Source organism: Cnephaeus nilssonii, assembly GCF_951640355.1.
Source record: "Cnephaeus nilssonii genome assembly, chromosome: 13".
NCBI classification, from domain to species: Eukaryota; Metazoa; Chordata; class Mammalia; order Chiroptera; family Vespertilionidae; genus Cnephaeus; species Cnephaeus nilssonii.
In genome coordinates this window covers 71,417,500-71,444,543 of record NC_137084.1, presented here as the reverse complement: position 1 = coordinate 71,444,543, position 27,044 = coordinate 71,417,500, and the positions used below count along the sequence as shown (strand labels likewise).

At 38.2% G+C, this 27,044-nt stretch overlaps 1 protein-coding gene across 2 annotated transcripts in view; it reads right to left on the bottom strand.

Annotated features, from left to right (window-relative positions):
• CWF19L2 (CWF19 like cell cycle control factor 2) overlaps positions 1–27,044 on the bottom strand; it is a 94,788-nt gene that overhangs the window by 55,712 nt on the left and 12,032 nt on the right. For both annotated transcript variants that reach the window (XM_079787348.1, XM_079787349.1), the window contains 3 exons: positions 18,567–18,660; positions 13,023–13,138; positions 9,199–9,848 (listed from right to left, as the gene is read on the bottom strand). In XM_079787348.1, the coding sequence (XP_079643474.1) occupies positions 9,199–9,848; positions 13,023–13,138; positions 18,567–18,660 (860 nt within the window). The remainder of the gene's footprint in view (positions 1–9,198; positions 9,849–13,022; positions 13,139–18,566; positions 18,661–27,044) is intronic.

The following is a 27,044-nucleotide window of genomic DNA, read 5'->3' as shown; positions in this document are numbered from 1 at the left end:
GTCCGCAGACCACTGGTGGTCCGTGAAGTCCGAAAGGTTGGCAAACGCTGGTTTAAGGTTCTGTGTTACATTGCCATGATAGCCTACGGCAGTTAAAATTAATAACTGAACAAAGTCCCACTAACAAAGATGTAAAATAATATAGAAGTCAACTATTCTTCATTATTTATTATTCCCATACTCATTCTAAAACAAGGAAACAAACAAAAATTAATAAAAACACTAGAATCAGGCCATAATTCTACACATCTGAAGAAACTTTTCATTCAATGTGATATTATTAATAACCTAAGGAAATGACATACTTAACTCAATGAAAGAATAAAAACAATGATAATGTGCTCTTTCGCTAAGTCAACCCAGAACTAGTCACACAACTTAAACTAATTTACAAATAATATCATGTATGAAATTATACTAAGGAAGCTTCACAGAAGAAAGAGAAATTTCAAACCAATGTCAGATTCCTGGCACATACTGTTGCCCGGGATTACTACCTTAAGAAAGATTTGAACTACAATGCAGGAAGGGTAAGCCCAGGAAGAGTCTAACTCCTCAGTAAAGGAGATATAGCTAAGAGTCCAAGAATTCCCAAGCAGCTAAAGGAGAGAGAGCTGCAGGGAGTTCCCCTGAAGTATTCACCTAGAAGCTACACACAGCCAAGAAAAGAATCATCCAAAAGGGTTAGAGGAACAAGGCCTGGTCGCACTAGCCAGACTAGGAAAAACTCACAATTCACAAAGCACAGGTAGAGTCCTAAAGAGAAGGGTTTTGCTTCATTAGTGGAAAATAAGCCCTAGAATATGCTGCACTGGGCTCACCTCACAAATGTTAAAACAAGAATCAAAGGATCAAACTGTTTCCAATTAACTTAACCATGTCACCAAACAAAGTTCAACAATATTTATAGAAATGCAAAAATAATCAGCACTCAATAAAATAAAATTCGTAATATCTAGTATCCAATCAAAATTACCAGGTATACAAAGACAGAACATTAGACTCATCAGTAGTAGAAAAAGCCATCAATCAAAACCAACCAAGAACTGACACAGATGTAAGAAACAGCAAACAAGGGCACTAAAGTTATTGTAACTATTCCATATGTTCAAAATGTTAGAAACAACTAAGATGTAAAATAGATTAAACTGAATTTCTATGACTATTACAATGTCTGAGATTTTTTAAAAAATACACTGGATAAGATTAATGGAACATCAGACTGCAAACAAAAAAATTAGTACACCTGCCCTAACTGGTTTGGCTCTGGATAGAACATCGGCCAGTGGACTGAAAGGTCCCAGGTTAGATTCTAGTCAAGGGCATGTACCTTGTTTGCGGGCACATCCCCAGTAGGAGGAGTGCAGGAGGCAGCTGATCGATGTTTCTCTCTCATCAATGTTTCTAACTCTCTATCCTTCTCCCTTCCTCTCTAAAAAATCAATAAAAAAATATATTTTAAAAAAGTTAGTAAGCCTAAACATTAGAAACACACAGAGGAAAAGAACTATTTCAAAATGAAAACAGCATCAGAGAGCTGTGGGACAATCTTAAAGACCCTAATATCCAAGCCATTTGTGTCTTGAAAGAAAGGAATGGGAGACAGAAGAAACAAAGGCCAAAACTTTCCAAATTTGTTAAAAACTTACATATCTAAGAAGCTCAAGGAATCCCAAGTACAAACACACACACACACACACAAAAAAAAAAAAACTAGAGCATTTTGAAAGCAGGCATAGAGGGGGAAAAGAACAGACAAATTTATACACATAAAAACAAAGGTAAGTATGACAGCAGATTTCTCATCAGGAACAACGTAAGCAAGATAGCAACAACATCTTTAAAGTACTTTAAATTGTCAACCTAGAATTCTATGTCAAGTGAAAATATCTTTCACTATGTCAAGTGAAAATACCTTTCAAAAACAAAAATGAAATAAAGACTTTTTCAGACATAACAAGCTGAAAGAATGTTAAAGAGAAGCCTTCAGGCAGAAGAAAAATTATACCAGACTGAAATTGGATCAACCCAAAGGAAGGAAGAGCGATAGAAATCATGACTATAAGAGTAGATATACAGTATAATACTTTTCTTCTTCTTACTTAAATCTCCTTAAGGTAACTATTTAAACAAAAAAAAATTATATATGAGGGGGTTATGAAATAAAATGTATATGACAACAGTAACAGAAAGGACAGAAGAGAAATATAAACAAACTATTGTAAAGTTACTATACCATACAGGAGTGGTCTAATATCACTAGATATTAAAAGATATTAATTCAGTTAAAGATATATTCTATTCAAAGCTAAGGAAACCTCTAAAATAACAAAAAAAATACAAATAACAATAAGAGAATTGAAATAGAATCATAACAATAATCCAGAAGTCCAATAAAGAGGGGGAATAAAAGAACAGACAGGAAAATAGAAAACAAATAAAATTATAGATTTGAACCTAATTATACCACATTATATATGAACTAGAGGCCTGGTGCACGGATTCATGCACTGGTGGGGTCCCTTGGCCTGGCTTGTGCCCTCTCGCAATCCAGGACCTCTCAGGGGATGTCAGACTGCCGGTTTCAGTCTGGTCCCCACAGGCAAGGCTGAGGGACCCCACCAGTGGACAAACCTGTGCACTGGGCCGGTTTCGGCCCACCCCCCACAGGCCAGGATGAGGGACCCCACCGGTGCACGAATCTGTGCACCAGGCCTCAAGTATGCATATAAGATCTTTGGTTAATCTCTTCCTGCCCTCCTTCCTCTCCCCTTCCCTCTGAGATTCATCAGTCTGTTCCATGTTTCCATGCTTGTGCGTTGAGCGTCTGCCCCCTGGTGGTCAGTGCGCGTCATAGCTACCGGTCGAAGGGTCGAATGGCCGAATGGTCGCTTAGGCTTTTATATATATAGATCATCTAAACACCTGAATTAAAAAGCAAAAATTGTCAGATGGATAAGAAAGCAAAACTCAACTACAAAAATGCACTTTAAAGACATAAATATGTTAAACACAGAAGAATGGGAAATAATATATTGTGTTTTAACACTAGTCAAAAGAAAGCTGAAATGGCTTAATATCAGACAAATTAAATTACAGAGTAAAAATATCACCAGGGACAGAAAAAAAAAAGTCATTTCATATGAAAAAGAGGTTAAGACATCAAGAGAACAGAAGAGTCTCTGAATATTTATGCACCTAATAAAAGAGCTTCAAAACTGCCTAGAGAAATAGACAAATCTACAATTATAGTTGATTTCAAGACCCGACTCTCAATATTTGATAGAATAAGTAAACAGAAAATCAGCAAGGATATGGAAGACGTGAATAACACTATCAACTAACACCGTGGTCGGCAAACTGCGGCTTGTGAGCCACATGCGGCTCTTTGGCCCCTTGAGTGTGGCTCTTCCACAAAATACCATGGCCTGGGCGAGTCTATTTTGAAGAAGTGGCGTTAGAAGAAGTTTAAGTTTAAAAAATTTGGCTCTCAAAAGAAATTTCAATCGTTGCACTGTTGATATTTGGCTCTGTTGACTAATGAGTTTGCCAACCACTGAACATAACCTAATAGACATTCATAGAACACTCCACCCCAAAACAGAATACACATTCTTTCCAAGTGCATACCAAAGATTTACCAAGATAAACTACATTCTGAGTCACAAAACAAGGCTCAACAAATTAAAGGAATTTAAGTCATACAAACTATGTTCTCTGACCATAATTAAACTAGAAATCATCAACAAATATCACTGGAAAATCTTCAACTATTCGGAAACTAAATAGCATACCAGTAAATAACCCATGGGTCAAGAACAATATCAAAGAAAAATTTCAAAGTATTTTGAACTTAATAGCAGAGAAACATGACATATCAGAATTTGTAAGATCCAGCTAAAGCATTACTTAGGGGAAAATTTATAGCACTAAATACTTCTGTTAGAAAGGAAGATCACAAATTAATCATCTCAACTTACAACTAAGAAAGTAACTAATTAAAACAACTGATTAAACCCAAAATAAGCAAAATACAAGAAAAAATAAAGATCAGAGTAGAAATAAATAATAATGAAAAAGAACAATAAAGACATTCAATGAAACCAAAACTTGTTACCACAATCAATGAAATTGATTAACTTCTAGCCTTACTGATCAGGGGGGGGAAAGATACAAATTATCAATAAAGAAATGAGAGAAACAAAATTACTACATAATCTAAACACCTTACAAAAAGATATCCGGATGGCAAATAAGCACAAGAGGAGATACACAACATCAGCAGTAATTAGGGGGATGCAAACTAAAGCCATAACGAGATCCTGCTACACATCCATTAAATAGTTACAATTAAAAAAGACTGACCATTCCAAGTGCCTAGAAGGAATGTGGAGGAGCTGGGAGTCTCATATACTGTTAGTGATAATGTAAATGACACAACTACTTGGTGCAACAGTTTGGCAATTTAACATATGATTACCATATGATCTAGCCATTCCTCTCCTAAGTATTTACTCAAGAGGAATGAAAGCATCAGTACATACAAAGACCTGTACTAAAAAAAAAAACACAAAAAACTTTATTTATAATAGCCCAAAACTGGAAACATTCTAAATGTCCACTATAGGTGAATGGCAAAACAAATTGTAGTCTATCTATCAGTGGTACACTATTCATAAAAAAAAAAGGGGGGGGAGGGGGGGTGACAAACTATACAACATGGATGAAACTCAAAATTATTCTGATTGAAAAAAGCTAGACAGCCAGGCAAGCATGGTTCAGTGGTTGAGCATCGACCTATGAACCAGGAGGTCACGGTTCAATTCCTGGTCAGGACACATGCCCAGGTTGTAGACTCGATCCCCAGTATGGGGTGCACGGGAGGCAGCGGATCAATGATTCTCTCATCATTCATATTTCTCTCTCTCCCTCTCCTTTCCTCTCTGAAATAAATATATATTTTTTAAAATAACAGACAAAACTAAGAGTGCATGACATATGATACCATGTATATAAGACTTCAGAAAATGCAAACAAATCTTAATGAAATAAAGATGAATGGCTGGCTAAGGGGGTTGGGAGGTATAGGGAGAGAGGGATTATGAAAGGGTAACCATGAAACCTTTTAGAATGATGGTTTCATTAGAATATACATATTTCAAAACTCACCAAATTGTATACTTTATAGTTTATATGTCAATTATACCTCAGTAAAGTTGTTTTTAAAAACCCTCCAAGGGCTGTGATAACAAATTTAAAAAGCAGAAAAATATCTGTCATAAATCTCAAATATAAAGAGCATATCTATGGATTACTAGTTTCCCCGAATTCCTAGATTTCATCATACTCTACTGAAATTAACCTGACTCTTCAACATACACTCTGAACAAGTAATAGAAAAGACCCCCAAGTTAAAACTTGACCTAACAACCATATATAAAAATTATTCCTTTGGGGCAAAAAATAAAATATTTTAATAGACAACACTTGAGGTTTTGTGTTTTTTTAAAGGTATTAATCTCTGCAGAAATTCTGTGTGAGCCATTTCTTCTCATAGTGGTGAAAAGAAAGGCAATACTCTGGTGCTTAGACTAAGAAATCTAAAATACTTCACATAAAGCACCATTAGAAAATAACATATTTTTGTTCCCCTAAAGTTCTTTCAGTCTACATTTCAAAAAGCAATTAAGACAAACAGCAGGGGCACCACACTGTGTAAGCAGAAGAACTTTATCACTTTTTATATGCTTCTGTGGACTGAGGTACTGATTGTATTATTAGTTGTACTTTTTTGTATGGAAAAAAGTTTTCAATCACTTTTTTAAATTAAATTCTGAGGTACATGTCATTTCTATTGTATTGTGAATGTAATTTATTTGCATTTCAGGGAACCCAATCATATTTCAATAAAAATTTTGACTTACTTATAAACACTTTTCTCAATTTGCACTCTTTCCCATTCAATTAATTTTCCAAAATTCTCTGCTTTGAAAATTTACTATTGCTGTCCTTTATGAAATTTGAAATTTTTGCATGTATGTATAATATAAAACAATTAAATGACAACAGTCATGCCCTTTCTAAAGAGTATCGGTGTAATTATTCCCCCATGAAGTCAGCTTGCTCCATCGTCTGCTGTAACTGCCTAGCTTCCTAAGTGAGAAACTTCCTGGATATTTTTCCTTCTTTTTCCTGCCTTTATTTACTGCGAAGTATTTAAGTACCTGACCAGGTATTTTGTTTTGTTTTCCCCCTACAAAGGTATGTTCTAGTTCACTAATTTTCATCTCAATACCAGCCAACTGAGAAAATTAAAAAGGAGGGAAAATAAAATGAGTAAGGGGGTGGTTTCCCTAATATTTCTCTAACCCTTTCTGTTAATCCAGTAGATGCTCACATAATGTATACACGGTACATATAGGATTTCTTAATGAGTTCAGTTATTTCGAAAATAAGCCATCCTGTAAACAAGCTTAAGTTTGATAAGATCAGAAGAATGAAGGCCAAAAGGCATCCATCTGTCCATCTCCTTTTGAAGACAAAGATTTTAGGATGTTAATAAACTATATCAAATGTGAACAGATTCATGCCTACTAATAGATATGGGTCAAAATAAAAGTATAAATACCTAAAAACAGATTACTAAATTCTAAGAGTTCCTAATTCAAGCTTTTCATGAAGCACTAAAAGCTTTTTCTTTATAACACTAATCGTTATCTTGCACTATCATCCCTTCAAGAAATGGGAAATCCCTCTTAGTATTATGAGAAAAGAAGTTCTGCAGTCAGATTCACATGGATTCTGCCATTTACTAGCTTTATGATCAGGCATGTGTCTTAACCGCTCAGAGGCTATCGATTGAGAAAATGATTAATATTTACCTTCACATTATTGGAATTAAATGTAATAATGTATATATTATGGTAATTGCAGTAATATAATTACAGAAATATAACAGCAGAAAAAATTGTAAATTTATCTAATTTAAGTTCCAAGGGACATCTCGGATACAAAAATAACCTCCCCTTCAGACCAGATGCTTTTTTTCAAATTTGATTGAGTAAAAGAAACGAACAGTCCAAACACAGCACTTAAACTGGTGCTCGAGAATGGTTAGTTCCCTTTGCCAATGAAAGCCAGACACGGAGTCAAAGAGGAATCCTCCAATCAGTTCCTGGTCCATCATGCTTCAAATCCAATTGTAAAGTCTCTTCAAGAACAGCTTAACCAAGAATGTCTACAGCTGGTGCACAGATATGTAACCAAATCCTTTCAAGGGGCCACAGAATGAAAAGCTTCATCCCTGAGTCGAGCTCCTCCTCTCCTCCACAGTCACTCCTCTGGTTCATGACCGCTTGTCTCTCAGCCACAGCCTCCTCCTCACCACTGTATCAGCCTTAAATCTGTTCCATTTCCCAAACTAACCTTCACAGCACCTTGGAATCTTTCTAAAATCCAAATCTGACCTATTTCAAATCCTTGAGATACTTCTTCCCTATCACTATAGGATACTGCCCAATTCATAAACATGCTTCTGAGCCATTTACAGGATAAACAGGCAATATTTGCAACATCTGCTTACCATTTTCCTCTCATTCAATAGAGAGGCCAATATGTGCTAAGCATTCTAACAGGATTTAAAGATGCAAAGACTAGAAAGAGTTATACCCTCCTCTCAGGAAGCTACTGCATCCATCCTCCAAAATACTATTTACAAATCCTGAACTATACCACTCCATCTCTGTCCATGTGTTCCCCACCCCCCACCCCCATGTTGGCTGCCCTTTCCCACTTACTGCCTAAGGGGTTTTCCTTCAAGAGCTCACTACCTTTCCCTACACAACTTTCCGGGACTCCAATCCTCCTAATCTTATCCCAGAAGAGTCAATCACTCCTTCTTTTATGTAAGTACTCTAACAGTTAACTACCTATACTTATAAGTATCTTCAAATTTATGTACCTCTTAGCAACTGCAAACTGGAGTAGTCTAGCCTCTTGAGAACCTGGAGTAAAGCCTGGACCATTGTACACGCACACAACCTTAGACATTCTCTATCTCTGCCATGTTTATGAAGTCAACACAGCTAGATTCCTCCTTTGGTTCCTGGGAGCAAAGCTCTGACTTGAACCACAGCCCATCTGACTAGCCTCCCTCAGTCCAGATTCTGCCCGCTTACTCCCACTAAAGCAACACTGTGCTTTAAACCCACAGCTTCAGATGGAGCCATTAACAAAAATGATTTACCACTCATGACCCTGAACACAATGCTTAAACCTACTACTGCCACCACTGAATTCTTTTATTGCCTAAAACCTCTTCCTTCAGTGTCACATTCATTTGGTGGTATTTTTAAACATATTTTGACGATCATTCAAGTATAATTAAGTCACTATCCTTGGATATTCATTTTCTATTTATGGTTACCTCCTACAAGCCTACCACTATGCTAAATCAAGTGTTCCTACGTCTGATTACACTCTACCTGCGTTTCCTATTCTACTAACCCAGCCCTATATGTAAGCATAATATGTACAAGAATAATAAAACCAGTAAATACTATTTCCCTAATTATTACAGATACAACCACTATCTTACCAATATTTCTCTCTGAAAACTCTAACATTCGTATTAAAACCTGTCAAGTATCAAAAGTGGATTATTTTTTTTCTCTGCAAAACCACCACCATACAGTCATGCTTCCCTGTGCAGGATCTTTCATATTCCTTTGTCACTTCTTATTTGGGCTATAGCAATATATTTTCCTTTAGTCTCCCAGACCTCCAGTAGGCATGCGATATTTAGAATTATAATTATTCATAACAATGGAATAATTTCCTTTGAAAGTAATATGGAAACAGTAACAAAATACACTGAAGTGTTTCCTGTAGTATATCCATTTAAAAAGAAGATTAATTCATTCAGTTTTTGAGGTTGCAAAAAAGCAACAAATTTTAAGCAAATATAGCTACTGAATTCTTGCAGCTTTTTTTGTTAAATAAAACTGTGAAATGAAATGCAATCCATTAAACGAAACTACTGAATTGTTAAATGTCCATATCTCATCCATCAAATTTAAGAAACAGGAGATCGCAACTCACATCTAAATAATAACTGATGTTCTAAAAATACAGTTCAGTCCGTTGAATCCTCTGGACCTTAATATTAATTTATTGGGTTAAAAACAAATGACAAAATACCCAGAAAATGAAGACTTTGTGTCCTGTAGATGTTCTTTTCTCAGTGAGTCATCCCTCGAGCTTTCATCGTGTGATTTCTGGCTTGCATCTTCTGAGATATGTTGATAGTCAACACTGTGACTGGTTTCCAATGGATTTCGATGTGAATGTTTCCTCTCCCCTTCTCTCGCATCAGATCGACTCCATGATGATAAACTTTCTTGGCTTTCTGTCGGTTTTCGAAAACCACAACGGAGAGAACCCTGAGTGGCCAGTGCTGAGGGTGAACTAGATGATTCAACATTCCTGCCCATGTGATGAAATGACAGTTCATCATCAGAGGGCCTGATAAATTTAGGTCTCAAATTTCCAAGAGAAGAAAACTCTTGACTTTGCCTTGAACTGGAGTCTCTTCTATATGTTTCTGAAGACCCAGTTCTATTATTTTTTTCATCACCACAAAACTTATCTTTATTTTTTGTAATATCTGTTGAACTATGTTTATCCCTTGAACTTTTATTATATTTTGTCAAGTCTGATTTTCTACTTTCTTGACTACTTAGTGCTTTATCTGAATATGTTGGCTTCCTCCAGCGTTCTTGTCTACAGTCTTCTTTTGTGGATGCAGTTTTTTCAGCTTCTTCTAATTTCGACTGAAATATTTCCATTGACTAAAAAGGAGGAAAAGTAAACAAGATATATAAAATTTTAAAAGGTTCAATGATTTGTACCCCATATTCTACTGGGCCATGATGCACTGTTATTTAGCACAATGAAAGAAAAATCCAACAAAGAGGTAAAAAAAAAAAAAAAAAACACACAACACATATGGTCATCCTACCTGATGTGGGCTGAATTGTGTCCCCCCCAGCCCCTGACCAAAGTCACATGTTGAAGTTCTAACCAGGAGTACTCCGAATGTGACCACACTTGGAAACAGCCTTTAAAAAGATGACTAAGTAAAAATGAGGTCATTAGGTTAAGCCCTAGTCCAATCTGACTGATGTCCTTATAAGAAGAAATTTGGATACACAGAGATAACAAGGATGCACACAAAGAGAAAATACTATGTGAGATACAGCTGGAAGGCATGCCAAGAAGAGAGGCCTCAGAAGAAACCAAACCTGCTGACATCTACATCTTGGACTTCCATGCTCCTAAACCAAGGGTGAGGGAACTTCTCCTGCCAAGGACCATTTGGATATTTATAAGGCCATTCGTGGGCCATACAAAATTATCAGCTTAAAAATTAGCCTGTTATATTTGGTCAAACATTTAATTAACTCATCCCTAATGCCTTGGAAGGGCCAGACCAAATGATTTCACAGGCCTTATACAACCCACGGACCAGACATTCCCCAACCCTGTCCTAGACTGTGAGAGAATAAACTTGTTATTTAAGTCATCCCATCGGTAGAACTTTGTTATGACAGCCTTAGCAAACTAATCCACTACCCAAAAATAAATACTTTTAAAATATGATTAATGAATGAAAAATTACCAAATTAAAAAGAAATCTTGGAACTGAAAAGGAGTCATTAAAATACATAATACAGGAAATAGTTAAGAAATAATTTTTTTAAATTCCTAACTGTTACTGAGATTCAAGAGGTTGCTACACTGCTAAAACATACAAACTCTATGTGAAAAGCAGAGTTCAAGAACAAGAAAGACTTGAAAATAAAAACTGTGTCTATAAACATGCAGATACAGTGCATGGAGGAATAGAAAGCATGGAATCCAAATTAGTGAATTCAACACTAGCCTGGGAATTCTCTACAGTTAGGAAAAGATGGTAAATAGGTACATTATAAGGGAAAAAGAAACATGGACTCTTAATTCTAAGGTAATTTAAAATGCATGTACTAATACTTGCAGAAAGAGCAAAGATAGAAAAAAAACCACTAACAAAATGTAATAATATAAGAAAATTTCCCTAGCTAATTTTCCAGTTCCAAAGTACTCATCCGATATCCATAAGAGTGGGAAGAAAGTGAAGCATAAAAAGACTCATGCATTCCATCAAACCTCAGAGGGAAGGCAGGGGTGGGGGAGGGTCAGAGATCAACCAAAGGACTTGTATGCATGCATATAAGCATAGCCAATGGGCACAGACAATAGGAGGGTGAAGGCCTATATTGGGGAGCAGGGGCAGGGGCGGGCTGGGAGAGGTCAATGGGGGAAAAAGAGGACATATATAATACTTTCAACAATAAAGAATTAAAAAAAAAAAAAGACTCATGCATTAAAAACGCTAATTCCTGAGTCTCAAAATTCACATAAAAAAGGATTCTTAAAAAAGACTAGATCAGAGGAAGGAAGGAGTAAGCACAGGCATGTAAACAGATGGGAGTAGGTAAGAAAGTAACACATTACCTACAAAGAAAAGAAAGTAAGACTGTTAACTTCTCATCTACAAATGCTATAAATAATGGAATAAAGATCAATTTTTAAAATAACTATAAGGCAATAATTCTATGTGCAGGAATCAATTCACAAACTATCCTACCCTCGTACTGACCAAAAAAAAAAATCATTTCCAAAAACTGCCAAAAATATCAGAATGCAAATAAATCACTTACTAATTTGGAGGGGGGGGGGCGGGAAATTACTCAGGATCAGTAAGCTAAACCATAAATGAATTAGGGTAAGAATCACTGCAAAAAAGAAGGCATGCTATAAACCAAATGGCAAATGTAACAAGTAAGTCTAAATAACTGTTCTTGTAGTTGTGAGGTTTAATGCAATTGTCAAGAATAAGGTGCATATTTTTAAATTTATAACCAACTGGAATGAAAATTTCAAATTATTTCAATAACATCGGAGAGGTGAGATGGGAAACCAAAACATGCTGAAGTTATTTCCTTGCACAAGGCAGAGATAATCCATAACATTTTTTTTTTGTTTGTTATTTTTAAAATACAGATTTAACCTATTCATTAAATTCAATGGCAACATAAACAGAATAGATATTTTGGCAGTAAGGTGGGGGAAATGTTTTCATAATGAAAGCACCTCTTCATTGGCAGCTACAATTAGTGGCTTCTTAGAGTCAATAAAATATGATAAAGACAACAAAACAGCAATTACCACAATTTATCCAATGCTTATTATATTACATTGTTTGCATAATTTAAGTAGGCTCTAAGGTCAATACCTAAGTTCAAATCTACGTATTGACCATGTAATCTTGGTTATTTAACCTGTGTCTGTCTCAGTTTCCTCATAAAACAAGAATAATTATACTGTTGTATTAAATAAGTGAATTACACACACAGTATTTTAACAATGCCTAGCACATGAAAAGCACTAAGATAATTATTAATGTTTCCAACAATTCTATGACAATGATAATAATAGTCATGTTTTTAAAATGGGGGGAAAAATGATGCTAAGGTCACAAAGCAATAAAGTAACAAACCTAATACTGAAATTCAGAACCATATGACTACAAAGCCAAAATTTTTTACTATGTCAAAATGCCTCATTCTATGATTATTAACTGTTTTAAAGAATTAAAAAATTATATAAAACGTTACAATCCAATAATAATTATCCCTACTCTCAAAATTTAATAAAAAATAAATAAAAAGAAAACTAAAGGACATAAAGATATAAATTCGCTAATTAAAAAAATTGCCATGATCAAACAGGAGAATGAAATCTTGCCATCTCTGACAGCATGGGTAAAAAGCAGAAAATGGCTTCAATAGTTTATAAATTTAAACTTTAATACCAAGTCAATTCAAAAGTGTTTCATGGCACAAAACACTGACAAAATTAAAGAACTTAATTTCCCACATAACTCTAAAAATAACACATATGTCCTTAATATGAATACTCACCCCGTATCTTTCAGCTACAATGTCTTCAAAATTTCTATTCTGTTTCTCAGCTTGTTCCTTCATTCTTTGGTAAGACTTCCTTAGCCAGCTTAATCCACCATCTTCTATTACTGAAACTAAATTTCAATATTAAATGTCCGTTATACTTTTCATGTAGTATAACAGAATTAATATTACTTCTAAAATCACTTAAAAAATAAAATTAAACATTTTTGATATTTAATTATTTTGAATATTAATTATTTTGATAATAAAAATCATTAAGTGCATTTAAAATTTACCATATATTTGTGTGCCTGTATATGCAAAATACAGAGTTTGTGACTAAGAGGAAAGAAAAATAAATAAAACTATCCTTAAAAAACTGCAATCTAAAAGATGAGAATAAATGAATATAATAATAATAAAGATAATATTGGCTGAATAATACAAAGAGACATAAAGAATTAAAGAAAAATTAGAAAAGGGAAGGAGTATTTTTAAATGGAAAGTAAGGAAAAATTTCACAAACCAGGCTCAAAAAAAAGTTGGATTTCTTCAGAGTTATGAATAGGCATGGAATTCCCAGAAATAAATAAGGAACAAAGGTACAGACATAGAGGGGGAAAAGTACCTCTAATATGCCACAAAAACAAATATGGAAATTATAGATGATAATGCTTAAATGTATATTAAATCAGATTATTCTACATTACTAACAATTACCACTATGAAAATCTGAATGCCTTCAATGAACTTTATTAAGCCACTTATATTTCCTTCTATACACATCACACTTTGATACATATAAAGAAGAAATCTAGCCCAGCCAGCATGGCTCAGTGGTTGACCATCAACCTATGAAACAGGAGGTCATGGTTCAATTCCCAGTCAGGACACATGCTCAGGTTGTGTGCTAGATCCCCAGGGGCATGCAGGAGGCAGCCAATCAATGTTTCTCTCTCATCATTGATGTTTCTATCCCTTTCCTCCTCTCCTTAGCTCTCTGAAATCAATAAAAATATATATTTTTTTAAAAAAGAAATCTAATCAGTTATTTAAGTCAAAATTCTGTTCCTGATTTTTCTTGTCCAAATATCAATTACTTTATATTGCCCCAGTTCTATAGCCAAATAAAATGCATACAACACAGATCCTAAAAGACATGTACAAGAGTCATTAAGAATCTGCCATAATCTCAGCCTAGAAAATAACCCATGTTTACCATTAAATGGATATATATTATAAATTATGATATATCTTTTTTTAATCTTTATTGTTGAAAGCATTCTAGATGTCCCCTTAAATTATGATATATTTCTAAAATAGATAATATATAGCAATGAGAATAAGTGACTACAACTATACAAACATGGATGAATCTAAAAATATGGACAAAGAAGCAGGAAACAAAAGAAGGCATAGTGTATGATTCCAGGAAAAATTGATTTTTGGTGCTAGAAATCAGAATAGTAGTTACTCTTCTGGTAACAGCATAGGGACTAGAATGACCACAAAAGGAGCTTTGGGGATGCTAATAATGTTCTGTTTCTCAAACTATGTGCCAATAACACAGATGTTTTCACTTTGTGAAAATGACCAGTCTGTATACTTAAGGGTTGTGTACTTTTCTGTAAGTGTTAAATGTCAATAAAAAAGGTTACTTTAAGAAAAAATAAATTTTCAACCCTCAAATTCGAGTTCCTCATTCAAATCTGAGTTTATCTTTACTATTCTAAGATAACAGGTCTTTCTTTACAGGTCTAAAATACTTTGTACTTCAAAACCTAGATCTCTAGTTAACTCAATGATTCACTTTTTATTCAAGTTTATTTTGCTCTTGCTCTTTCTTTTCTTATTTATCTAGTCTATGAGCTCAAAATTAACAATGTACTCAGAAAGTTAGTCTAACTCTGCAATTTATACAGTGATAAGAGAAACCTCTTGTAATTAAACTTATGTTAATGTCCCAACTATGTAATTAAATTGTTTATTCCAAAGATTTATTTGTGAAACTGACAAAATACTGATGGGCACAATAAAAACTTCCTGAACAGTTTTCAGAGGGGAAAAAATCTCAGAGAAAAAGTAAGACTGTTTTGATTCCTCTATGTTGACAATTATGAAAACTAACAGGAATAATAATTTTCATTCAATTCAGTCAGTAGTCAAATCCACAATTTTAGAAATATTTTTACAGTAATGTCACCTTCGGTCGATTATATATTCTATTTCAATAGTCTTATTAATCTTATGATTAGAGATGGCAAAATTACAATATTTTAACAAGAGAAAATTACCAAATTCAGAATTTAAAAAGCAAATAAAAAACACCAACTTGTAGCACCATCAATCTTGAAATTCAATCCAACAAATATTTAGTGAAATTTATTATGAATATGAAAATTTGTTGCAAACAGTTGGGAATAAAAATATAAATAAGACATAGCCCCTGTCCTCCATGCTGAGATAAAAATATATCAATAATTATAATAAGTTCATTGGTATGCAGCACTTAATATATACCTGTATCTGAAACTATTTTTATAAGTCAAAAATTAAGAGACTGAAAAATGTATGCTTCCATCATAATTAAGTTATATTGTTATAGACCAAATATAACCAAACTAGAGGCCCGGTGCACGAAATTCGTGCACGGGGGTGAGGGGTGTCCCTCAGGCCAGCATGCACCCGCTCCAATCTGGGACCCCTCAAAGGATATCCCACTGCCCGTTTAGGCCCCATCCCGGTGGAATCGGGCCTAAATGGGCAGTCGGACATCCCTCTCACAATCCAGGACTGCTGGCTCCCAACTGCTCACCTGCCTGCCTTCCTGATTGCCCCTAACTGCTTCTGCCTGCCAGCCTGATCACCCCCTAACCACTCCCCTGCCAGCCTGATTGATGCCTATCTGCTCCCCTGCCAGCCTGTTTGCTCCTAACTGCCCTCCTCTGCAGGCCTGGTCACCCCCATCTACTCTCACCTGCAGGCCTGGGTCCCTCCCAACTGCCCTCCCCCTGCAGGCCTGGTCGGCCCCAACTGCCCTCCCTTGCAGGCCTGGTTTCTCCCAACTGCCCTCCCCTGCTGGCCATCTTGTGGTGGCCATCTTGTGTCCACATGGGGGCAGGATCTTTGACCACATGGGGGCAGCCATCTTGTGTGTTGGAGTGATGGTCAATCTGCATATTACTCTTTTATTAGATAGGATAGAGGCCTGGTGCATGGGTGGGGGCCAGCTGGTTTGCCCTGAAGGGTGTCCTGGATCAGGGTGGGGGTTCCCTTGGGGCGTGGGGCGGCCTGGGCGAGGAGCCTGTGGTGGTTTGCAGGCCGGCCACGCCCCCTGGCGACCCAAGAGGAGGCCCTGGTATCTGGGGTTTATTTATCTTCTCCAATTGAAACTTTATAGCCTTCTGCTTGCTCCATGGCGGCAGCCATATCTGTTGGGATTTATGTATCTTCTATAATTGAAACATTGTAGCCTTAAGCGGAGGCCTGGGCCGGCCAGGTTGTGCGGAAAGCTTGGCTTCCTCCATTGCCGGGGGCAACCCTAGCCTCCTGCTCTTTCCAGCTCCGTGGCTGCCGCCATTTCTGTTTGGATTTATGTATCTTCTATCATTGAAACTTTGTAGCCTTGAGTGGAGGCCTAGGCCGGCAAGGGCAGGCAGAAAGCTTGTCTTCCTCCATTACCAGGGAAACCCAAGCCTCCCTCCTGCTCTCTGTAGCTGTAGCCATCTTGGTTGGGTTTATTTGCATATTTGCTCCTGATTGGCTTGTGAGCATGGCTTGTGGGTGTGGCTTGTGGGTGTAGCAGAGTGATGGTTAATTTGTACATTACTCTTTTATTAGATAGGATGAATCTGTGCTGCATTCCCCATTTTTCTTAGAAGACGGGATAATATTAAAATAGCAATAAACTAAAGATCAGGAGAACCTAGATTTTTAGTCTTGCTGCTGCTACTAACTAGTTTAAAGATCGTAAGCAAGTCATTGACTTCTTTGGACCTTTGTTTCTTTATCTGTAATATAAAGGCAGCTGATTTAAACCACCTTTGACATTTCTTCTAACTCAAAAGATCCTAAAAGAGAATCCAAAAAAAAGAGGGAGACAATCTATAAGAACAGAAAATATCAGAAGAGTTTTGTAAGCAAGTTTTTGTAAGCTAGTTTTCTACTAACTACATAGTAACAAGTATAGTCTTCTAATGAAGAATCTAGAGTAACTAACTCTGGACTAGAAATCAGAAACCTAGGTTCTACTACTGCTCACAGAACTAGAAGTAAATTACGTGGTCACTTTAAGCTTTAGTGCCCTAAACTAAATAACATCTACTTTGCTATCTTCACATGGTTGCTACAAAAATAAGCTGATACGTAAATGTGCCATGTAAACTTTAAAATGTACAGATATTCCCGTTACTAAAATATGATTTAAAATAAATTGTATGGATACTGAAAGTTTACTTATTTTTCCACTTAAGGGCTCGATTCCCAGTAGGGGGCGTGCAGGAGGCAGCCGATCAATAATTCTCTCTCATCATTGATGTTTCTATCTCTCTTTCCCATCTCCCTTCCTCTCTGAAATTAATAAAAAATGTTTTTAAAAAATATTTTCCACTTAATTTTGTCCAAAAAAAGAAAAATAAAGATTAACTCATTATTATTAAAAATATGGCACCTCAATCCTTACAAAAAATACTGTTGATAAAATCTTCCCAGAACATTTAATCGTAAGGAAAAGTACTATTTGACATTGTCATTACTGTGTATTTACTATATTCCAGATACCATGTTAACAGATTTTCTCATTTAATCCACACAATAACCATATGATAGGTACTTACACATGAATAAAATGGACTCAGAGAGATCAGGAAATTTTCCCAAATTCATGAAACTAGTCAGTGGAAATACAAAGTTCTAATCCCAAGTACCCTAACTCCAAAGTCTGAGTCCTTACCTATAACAGCATGTGACCTCTACATACCTCAATACCAAACTTATAAACTTTTTGTTGCCTAACCATTTCAACTCTCAATGGTCTAAACAAAAAGACCACACGATCTGCATATGCAGTAAAATCTGCAGATCATTTCTTAAAAAAATAATTTCAACTTTGGGATCTGAGCCTCTGACAGACATAGTTTTCTGTCATCTTTCCTTTCTAAGTAAGTACAATATGGAAGAGGGAAGTGTTGAAAGCATGTTATGAAGGGGAGGAAAGAAAGGCCCTTTAAAAGCTTTATGAGATAATCATTGACCAGCTGCCTCCCGCACGCCCCACACTGGGGATCGAGCCCACTACCCAGACATGTACCCTGACAAGGAATTGAACCGTGACCTCCTAGTTCATAGGTTGATGCTCAACCACTGATTCACACCAGCTGGGCTGAAATCACATCTTTAATATTTACACATTATTTCATGAAATTTAATACTTTTTATATTTTGTTATAGAATGTAGCAAACCAAAGCATTATTATTTCCTCAGAGAATCATACTTTGTATCAACCCAGGAATACCAAGTTATAAGAAATGCCTGTGTGGCTATTACAAAAATATACATACCTTTAGTAACTGATGATGCAGTACAGTCTTCTGGTGGAAGACCTGTCCCACCATCCTTCCAGTATGGATTCAATTCTCTTTCCAGCAGCCTGGACTAAAACAAAATATTTTCAGAGGTCATAATTTAAAAATAATCCCACCATAAATAACATGTCTGAGACTCAGTTGCAACCTTGGACAAATATTTAAAACATTCTTAAGACAGTCTTCTGCAACTTTCAGGAAATAATGTCTAAAGTAACATTTACCCAATGCTACTATTAAATGTCTCCTTTGGTCCTGATTGGGTGGCTCAGTTGGTTGGAGCGTCATCCTATACAGCAAAATGTTGCAGGTCTGATCCCCGACCAATCCATGTATTGGAAGCAACCGGTCAGTATTTCTCTTACATCTAAGTTTCTCTCATTCTCTCGCTCTCTCCTCTTTCTCTGCCCCTTCCTCCCTCTAAAAATCAATAAAAATATATCCTTGGGTGAGAATGAAAAAAAAAGAGCCTACTATGAATTACAACTGTGCTGGAAACAGACGATATAACAATCAATATGCCTAACTCTGCCCTTGCTAGCTTATAAAATAGGAATGAAGACAATGAACAAGTAAGTGACAAATGCTTTGAAGCTAAAAATACAAAGCACTAAAGACACACATAATTAAAACACCTTTCACAATGAAGGATTAGAGACTTCCTAGAAAGTTAGTATGTGCAATCTTAGACTAAGGAAGAGCAGAAATAAGCCAAATTTTCTTTTGTGGGAGGAAAAGGCACAGAGACACTCCAGATAAAAGGAACAACAGCATGCTCACAAAACCCCAGAGAAAAGGGAAAATATAGCACTTTGAGGGAAGTTAAGGTAATTCAGACTGACTGAAATTGAGAAGCATAAACAAACAATGGTTAAGAGATTGGGTTGTAAAATAATCAGTGACGAGGCCACATAAACCATTTTAAACTGCTATTAAGGTTTTATGCTGGGGCAACAGTGAGCCATGAAGGTGACTGGCTTCGTATTACACAAAGAACAAACTCATTTCAGAGCAGAGGAGAGAGTGAAGAGCAAGATTAGAGGTAGCATCTCACACCTGTCAGAATGGCTATCATCAACAAATCAACAAATGACAAGTGCTGGCGAGGATGCAGAGAAAAAGGAACCCTCTTGCACTACCGGTGGGAATGTAGACTGGTGCAGCCACCGTGGAAAAAAAACAGTATGGTGTTTCCTCAAAAATTAAAAGTGGAAATTCCACTTGACCCAGTAATCCCACTTCTAGGAATATATCCCAAGAAAACAGAAACACCAATAAGAAAAGATATATGCAACCCTATGTTCATAGCAGCACAATCTAAAATAGCTAAGATTTGGAAACAGCCTAAGTGCCCATCAGCAAATGAGTGGATTAGAAAATTGTGGTACAGCTAAAACCGGTTTGGCTCAGTAGATAGAGCGTTGGCCTGCGGACTGAGGGGTCCCAGGTTCGATTCCGGTCAAGGGCATGTACCTTGGTTGCGGGCACATCCCCAGTGGGGGGTGTGCAGGAGGCAGCTGATCGATGTTTCTCTCTCATCGATGTTTCTAGCTTTCTATCCCTCTCCCTTCCTCTCTGTAAAAAATCAATAAAATATATTAAAAAAAAAAAAAGAAAATTGTGGTACATCTACACAATGGAATACTACACTGCTATTTGCAACAGCATGGATGGAACTGCAAAGCATTATGCTGAACGAAATAAGCCAGTCAGAAAAAGATAAATATCACATGGTCTCACTCATTTGTAGAATATAATGAACAATATAAACTGATGAACAAAAATAGAACCAGAGTTATAGAAGCATCGAACAGACTGTCCAACCTATGAGGGAAGGTGGGGGGTGAGGGGGTAAGAGATCAAGCAAAGGACTTGTATGCATGCATATGAGCATAACCAATGGACACAGCGGGGGGGTGGGGGGAAGGAGAGAAGGGGTCGGGTATGTGCTGGGGAGGAGGGGTGGCCAAAGAGAGGTCAATGGGGAAAAAAGGAGACTTATATAATACTTTAAACAATAAAAAATTTAAATTAAAAAAAAAAAGATTAGAGGTAGGAATCCAGTCAGAAGATGGTAGCAAAAATAAGGAAAGAGATGCTGGTAGTCTAGTCACAATTCTGGGGCCTCCTGTGTTCCCAACACTAGTCTGGGCACTGGGGCTGTAATGAATAAGCCAGGCATAGTCCTTGCCATCAAAGAAATTTTGGTCTAGAGAAAGGGGAGAGAAAATTAAGCAATATCAATATAGGTAAGTGAGATGAAGGTAAAAGGTGCTTCAAAACCACATACTAGTACTAGAGGTTCTTAACTTGACCTTACCTTAGATCAAGTATGTCAAACTCACAGCCCATAGGCCACACGTGGCCCACAAGAAATATTTTTGTGGCCCAGACAATATAACGGTATGTACTAGTAAGAAATATTTTAATAAAAGTTTCGTAACTTAATTTTTACAATATCCTGTTTTACATATTATTAATAACGAAGTACAACGTTTGCTAATGAATGATTACTATAATCATGTTGCATTCATTTCCCTTACGCGCCTTACATGCAAGGCGCACCACTTCTCTCCACTAATACTAGCAACGAATATTTTAGCAACTGATTACCACGTTATTAGTCTTGGACTGACGTGTTTGGTGTGCGCAACAGGAAATATTTCACTTTCGGGGAACAAGAAAAATAGGCTTATTAATCTGTGCAGTTATTCAGTGTCTGATAAGTTAATGTTAAAGAAAAAATATTAAGTTTTATTAAAATGGTTCTATTATTTTATGTTAACGATTACTTATCTATTTTAGCCCTTTGTATTCAGCATTCTCTATCGAAATAAATCTATGTTTCTATGAAAATTGAAGCTTTTGGTTTTTTGCGGCCCACATAAACTTAAACCTTGTTTATTTGGCCTGTGTTAGCCTTTGAGTTTGAAATGCTTGCCTTAGATGGTCAGAAAATGCTAGAAATAATAGTGGCAATTATTAGAATTAATAATGGCAATTAGATGAAGAAGAATGGAAAGAGTTAAATGTTTCTAGTAATATGATCAACTATACTATCAAAAATTAAAATGATGAATAAAATGAAAGTACAGAATCGCCCTGGCCAGTGTGGCTCAGCTGGTTGGAGCATCATCCTGTATAGCTAGATAGCTAGAACACCTATGGAAGGCAACCGATGGGTATTTTCTCTCAGATCAATGTCTCTCTCTCTCTCTCTCTCTCTCTCTCTCTCTCTCTCTCTCTCTCTCTCTCTCTTCCCCTCCCTCTTCCCCCTCTCTCTAAAATCAATAAGCATATCCTCAGGTGATAATTATTTTTAAGTACAGAATCTCAAAGGACAAAATTTAAGTTAACAGTTAACTTAGAAGGATAAGCACAACCATAAGGGTTGTACTTCTTTGCACCAAAAAGATTCTGTCATGTCAGCGACAACATTTCACAGTATCTATAATCAAGGAATTTCTTCCAGTGATCTCATCTAGACACTCAGAGAAACACATCAGTTCCTCAACAGGATAAAAAAGGCTGGAATTACATACTAAGGAGGACAAATGACAACAGGCTAGACAAAATATGAGGTACTATCTGAATATATACAAATAAAAAAGGACTGGATTATAAAGAACTACTATAACAGTAAGAAAACTCAAGAAAAATATAAGCAAAAAACATAAACAAGCAGTTCATAGTATAAGAAATCTGAATGACCAAAAAACATAAAAAGGTCCCTCAATGTAAGCAGATGCATATAAAACACTAATATACCATCTCTGACCTATTAATCAGCATGACAAAAATTTTAAAGTTTGACAATACAGATACTTCGTATAGTAAAAGAGCATACATTGTTTGGACAGTATAAAATGTTGTAATCTCTTTGTAAGTACAGGCAGTCCTCAGGTTATGTCGGACTCGACTTAATGTCATTTCGTGGTTACATTGCCATCTCCCATTTACAGTATTTATAAAAAAAAAGTTCCATCATTTTGATGTATGTACATATGTGCTTTATGTTTTTTATTATTTACTAGTGACCCAGTGCACGAAATTCGTGCACATTAAAAAGGGATTAATTAGAGGAAATAATTTAATATTGCTATTTGACCTTTCTCTATAATAGAAGTGTCAGAGATGAAAGAAAATTAGTAAAATGTATATGAAAACCTTCCTCCTGTCAGAGTCTGGGGCTCACCACAGGACCCAGAGTCAAGTCCCCACCCACCCACATACACCTCAAATTGCATGAGACCCAGACCCGGCTGCACCCCCCCCCCCCCGCCATTGGGCTAGATCCAGACCCGGCCAGTCCCACCCTTGTCAAGCCCTGCTGGGCAGGGGGTGTAGCCTCAGGTCCCATGGCCTGGCACCAGGACGGGGGGAATGACCTGAGGTCCCCCAGACCAGACTGGGGCAGGGGGCGTGACTTGAGGTCCTCCTTCAAGCCCCGCCAGATAGAGGACAAGATCCCGTCAAGTCCCACTGGGTGGGGGGCTTGGCCTGAGGTCCCCCATCAAGCCCTGCCGGGTGGGGGGTGTGGCCTGAGGTCCCCTGTCAAGCCCTGCCAGGTGGGGGGGCATGGCCTGAGGTCACGTCAAGCCCCACGGGGCGGGGGAGGGCGTAGCCTCAGGCCCCTACTGATTGCTCGTTAAGGCTCCTTATGGGAACTTAGCCTCAGCTGTGGGTGCAGCCATCTTTGTGATGGAGTGATGGTCAATTAGCATATTCCCTTTTTATTAGATAGTATTTACCGCAAGTAAAGGTCAGGAATTGTTATCCTTCTTTAAAATTATTTTTACTGTTTCACTTCATTACTGCTGTGTATGTGCTCCATGTCAGTGACATAGGTGCTTATGTAGGTGGGTTCTGACATACGATGAAAATCAAGTTATATCGTGCCTTAGGAACAGATCTACAATGTAACCTGAGGACTGCCTGTATTTATAAAAGACTAGAGGCCCGGTGCACAAAATTGGTGCACTGCGGGGTGAGGGGTCCATCAGCCTGCGCCCTCTCGCAGTTCGGGATCCCTTGCAGGATGTCTGTCTGCCAGTTTAGGTCCGATATCCCCCAGGGATCGGGCCTAAGCCGGCAGTCGGACATTCCTCTCACAGTCCGGGATATCTCTCCCAGTCTGGGACCCCTCACTCCTGCCCGCCTGCCTGCTCGCTGCTCCTTACCGCTCGGCTCACTGTTCCTTAGCGCTGCCATGGAGGCGGGAGAGGCTCCTGCCACCACCACTATGCTCGCCAGCCGTGAGCCCAGCTTCTGGCTGAGTGGCACTCCCCCTGTAGGAGTTCACTGACCACCAGGAGGCAGCTCTTGCATTAAGTGTCAGCCCCCTAGTGGTCAGTGCGCATCATAGCGACCAGTCGTTCCACTGTTCAGTCCATTTGCATATTAGGGTTTTATTATATAGGATGGGTGCATACTGAAAAGGTTAAAGAGAATAAAACAGGACAGAGAAAAACTTATTGTGCTTAACAGATATCTTGTAGAAAGCTTGCAGCCTTGAGTACCCCATAGATCAGATAACCAGAAGACACCTGGTGGCGGGAGGAACGAAAGACCAGACCCTTATGTCAGTCTAACTGCTTGCCGCCAGCAATAGCTGATAAAAGTCTTCTACCTCCCTGCACTACCCGCTGACTCAGCCCGTCTGCACCCAGGCGCCTGAAATAAAAGCTTTTTTGATACATTACAGCCTCATGTCATAGGTGCACGATCCCAGCCCACTCCGTACCTTTCACATACTTTATAACTTAGTAACTTCACTTTAAGATATTCACCATAGCAAAATTTGCACACATATACATGAGAAAAAAATACATTGTTCATATGGAAAATGCAATAATCAGTAAATAAGTAATACAAGAATAAACTCTGTGTTTCAAGTATTCCCAACTGCAAAACCTACTTTTGCCCCACCATGTATGTAAGGACCTTCATTTAGCACTGTTTGTAGTAGTGAAAAACAGCAAACAATGTAAATGTACAGTCATCCAGAATAAATGGCTATTTACAGTATGTCACAGACAAGAAAGACTATACAGTGATTAAAAGGAATGAAATAAAAATAAAATATATCAACACAAATCCATCTCTAAAACACTCTCATGCCTTCTAGTCAAGATGGCTCATTAAGCTGCCAATCATCACAACCTCCCTGCTCAGGACAAACAGAAAAGAGACACAAAATATAAAACACACTTGAGTTCAGAACAAGATAAATAATTCTGTGGCCTAGAAAAGAACATAAATGCAAAGCAGTAAGCAGAACTGAAGCTACAGGTCCACTGGGCTCTATGTGCAAGCAGAAACTGATAGTCCTCAGTTCAATTTACCTATACTAATAAAAGGGTAATATGCTAATTAGACCAGAAGACCTTCCAGGAGACCTTCCGACATCCTCCCGGACAAAGCCATGGTGGCAGGGCCAAGGCAAAGGCAGTTAGGGGCGATCAGGCCAGGAGGGGAGGGCAGTTGGGGACAAGCAGGCGGGTGGGGGGGGGGGGGGCAGTTGGGGGCAATCAGGCCAGCATGGGGGGCAGTTGGGAACTATCAGGCTGGCGGGGGGGGGGGGGGGAGTTGGGGGCAAGCAGGCCAGCATGAGGGGCAGTTGGGAACTATCAGGCTGGCGGGGGGGGGAGTTGGGGGCTAGCAGGTAGGCAGGGGGGCAGTTGGGGGCGAGTAGGCCAGCAGGGGGGGACGTTGGGGGCAATCAGACCGTCGGGGGGGGGCAGTTGGGAGCAATCAGGCTGGCAAGGGGGGCAGTTGGGGGCGAGCAGGTCGGCAGGCAGAGTGGTTAGGGGTGATCAGGCAGGCAGGCAGGTGAGCGGTTAGGAGCCAGCAGTCCCGGATTGCGAGAGGGATGTCCGACTGCTGGTTTAGGCCAGATCAGGCCTAAACCAGCAGTCGGACATCCCCCAAGGGGTCCCAGATTAGAGAGGGTGGAGGCCAAGCTGAGGGTCACCTCCTACCTCCCCCATGCATGAATTTCGTGCACCGGGCCACTAGTATAAGATAAACACTAAATGTGCTCCTGCTAAAACAGGAGAATGAAGCTAGTCTCACCACCAAAGCCAAGGCCTGGGGTGGGGTGATCTCCTGCTTGTAAAAGAAGACTGAAAAGTTGGTACGCATTTCATTAATGCTAGACAGGGTCTATAGGTATGTGCTACAGGTCTATAACCTACAGCACAATGTGGGCAAAAGAAGCCCAGAGGACACAGACGCAATCATGAGCATTGATTTTCAAACTTTGTTGTGACCTTTTACCCAGAGGGAGATTGTGTGTGTGTGCCGCATCTGTCTATCTCCAGAACAAAGGAAACAAAATGTATCTTTATTACTAGTACATGCAATACATACTGATACCTTATATTGTTAAATACTGACTGCAATAAATTAATTTCACCATACACATTTTGAAAAACACTAGCCTAGAAAACCAAAGAAATGATATCCTCAAAATCAAGAAGAGATATAAAATCAACATGCTTCACATCAAAGCTTCAGCTAAGGCCATCATCATAGGCTAGGGCTAAATGTTAAGAATATGATGACGTGCAAAAATCAACACACTCAAACTGATGTGCAGATATTTGATAATTGGCTAGTCTCAGTCACTAGTCTCAATGGTTTACTTCTGCACACAACAACCTGAATTCTTACTGAAGCAAAAATAAAAAATTACTTACAGATTATGATCTTCAGAACTAAATCCAGGGATTTAAAGAGCAACAAGGTAAAATCATGGGGAAAAGAATAAGTCTTCTACAATTTCAAAAGTACAAAAAATAAAAAAGCATCTACTATCTATAGAGTTCTGTACTAGCTGCTAAGGAAGATACAATATAAACAAAACAGATTCTCAAAAATCTTATAATCTCAGAAGGGAAATAGGATTAAGACTATTAAATTATAGAAAACTACAAGTATTATAAAAGAAAGAGGCAAATACAGTGCTATGGAAATATAAAGAAAGAAGAAATTGATATCAGTCAAGAGAAATAGGAAGAATTTCATAGTATACTAGAGGCCTGGTGCATGAAATTTGTGCACGGGAGAGGGGTCCCTCAGCCTGGCCTGCACCCTCTCCAATCTAGGACCCCTCGGGGGATGTCCGACTGCCTCTCGCAATCTGGGACTGCTGGCTCCTAACCGCTTGCCTGCCTGCCTGCCTGCCTGATCGCCCCTAACCCCTCTGCCTGCCTGCCTGATTGCCCCTACCCACCTCTGCCTGCCTCATCGCCCCTAACCACCTCTACCTGCCTGCCTGATCGTCCCTAACTGCTCCCTGCTGACCTAATCTCCCCTAACTGCCTCTGCCTCTCCCTGCACCCAGGACCCAGGATTCCCTCCTCCAGCCGGTTGCAGGCACCCAGGACCCAGGCTGGCTTCACCCGGGCCAGCCGCAGCCACAGGGGACCATGGGCAGGCAGCTTTACCTGG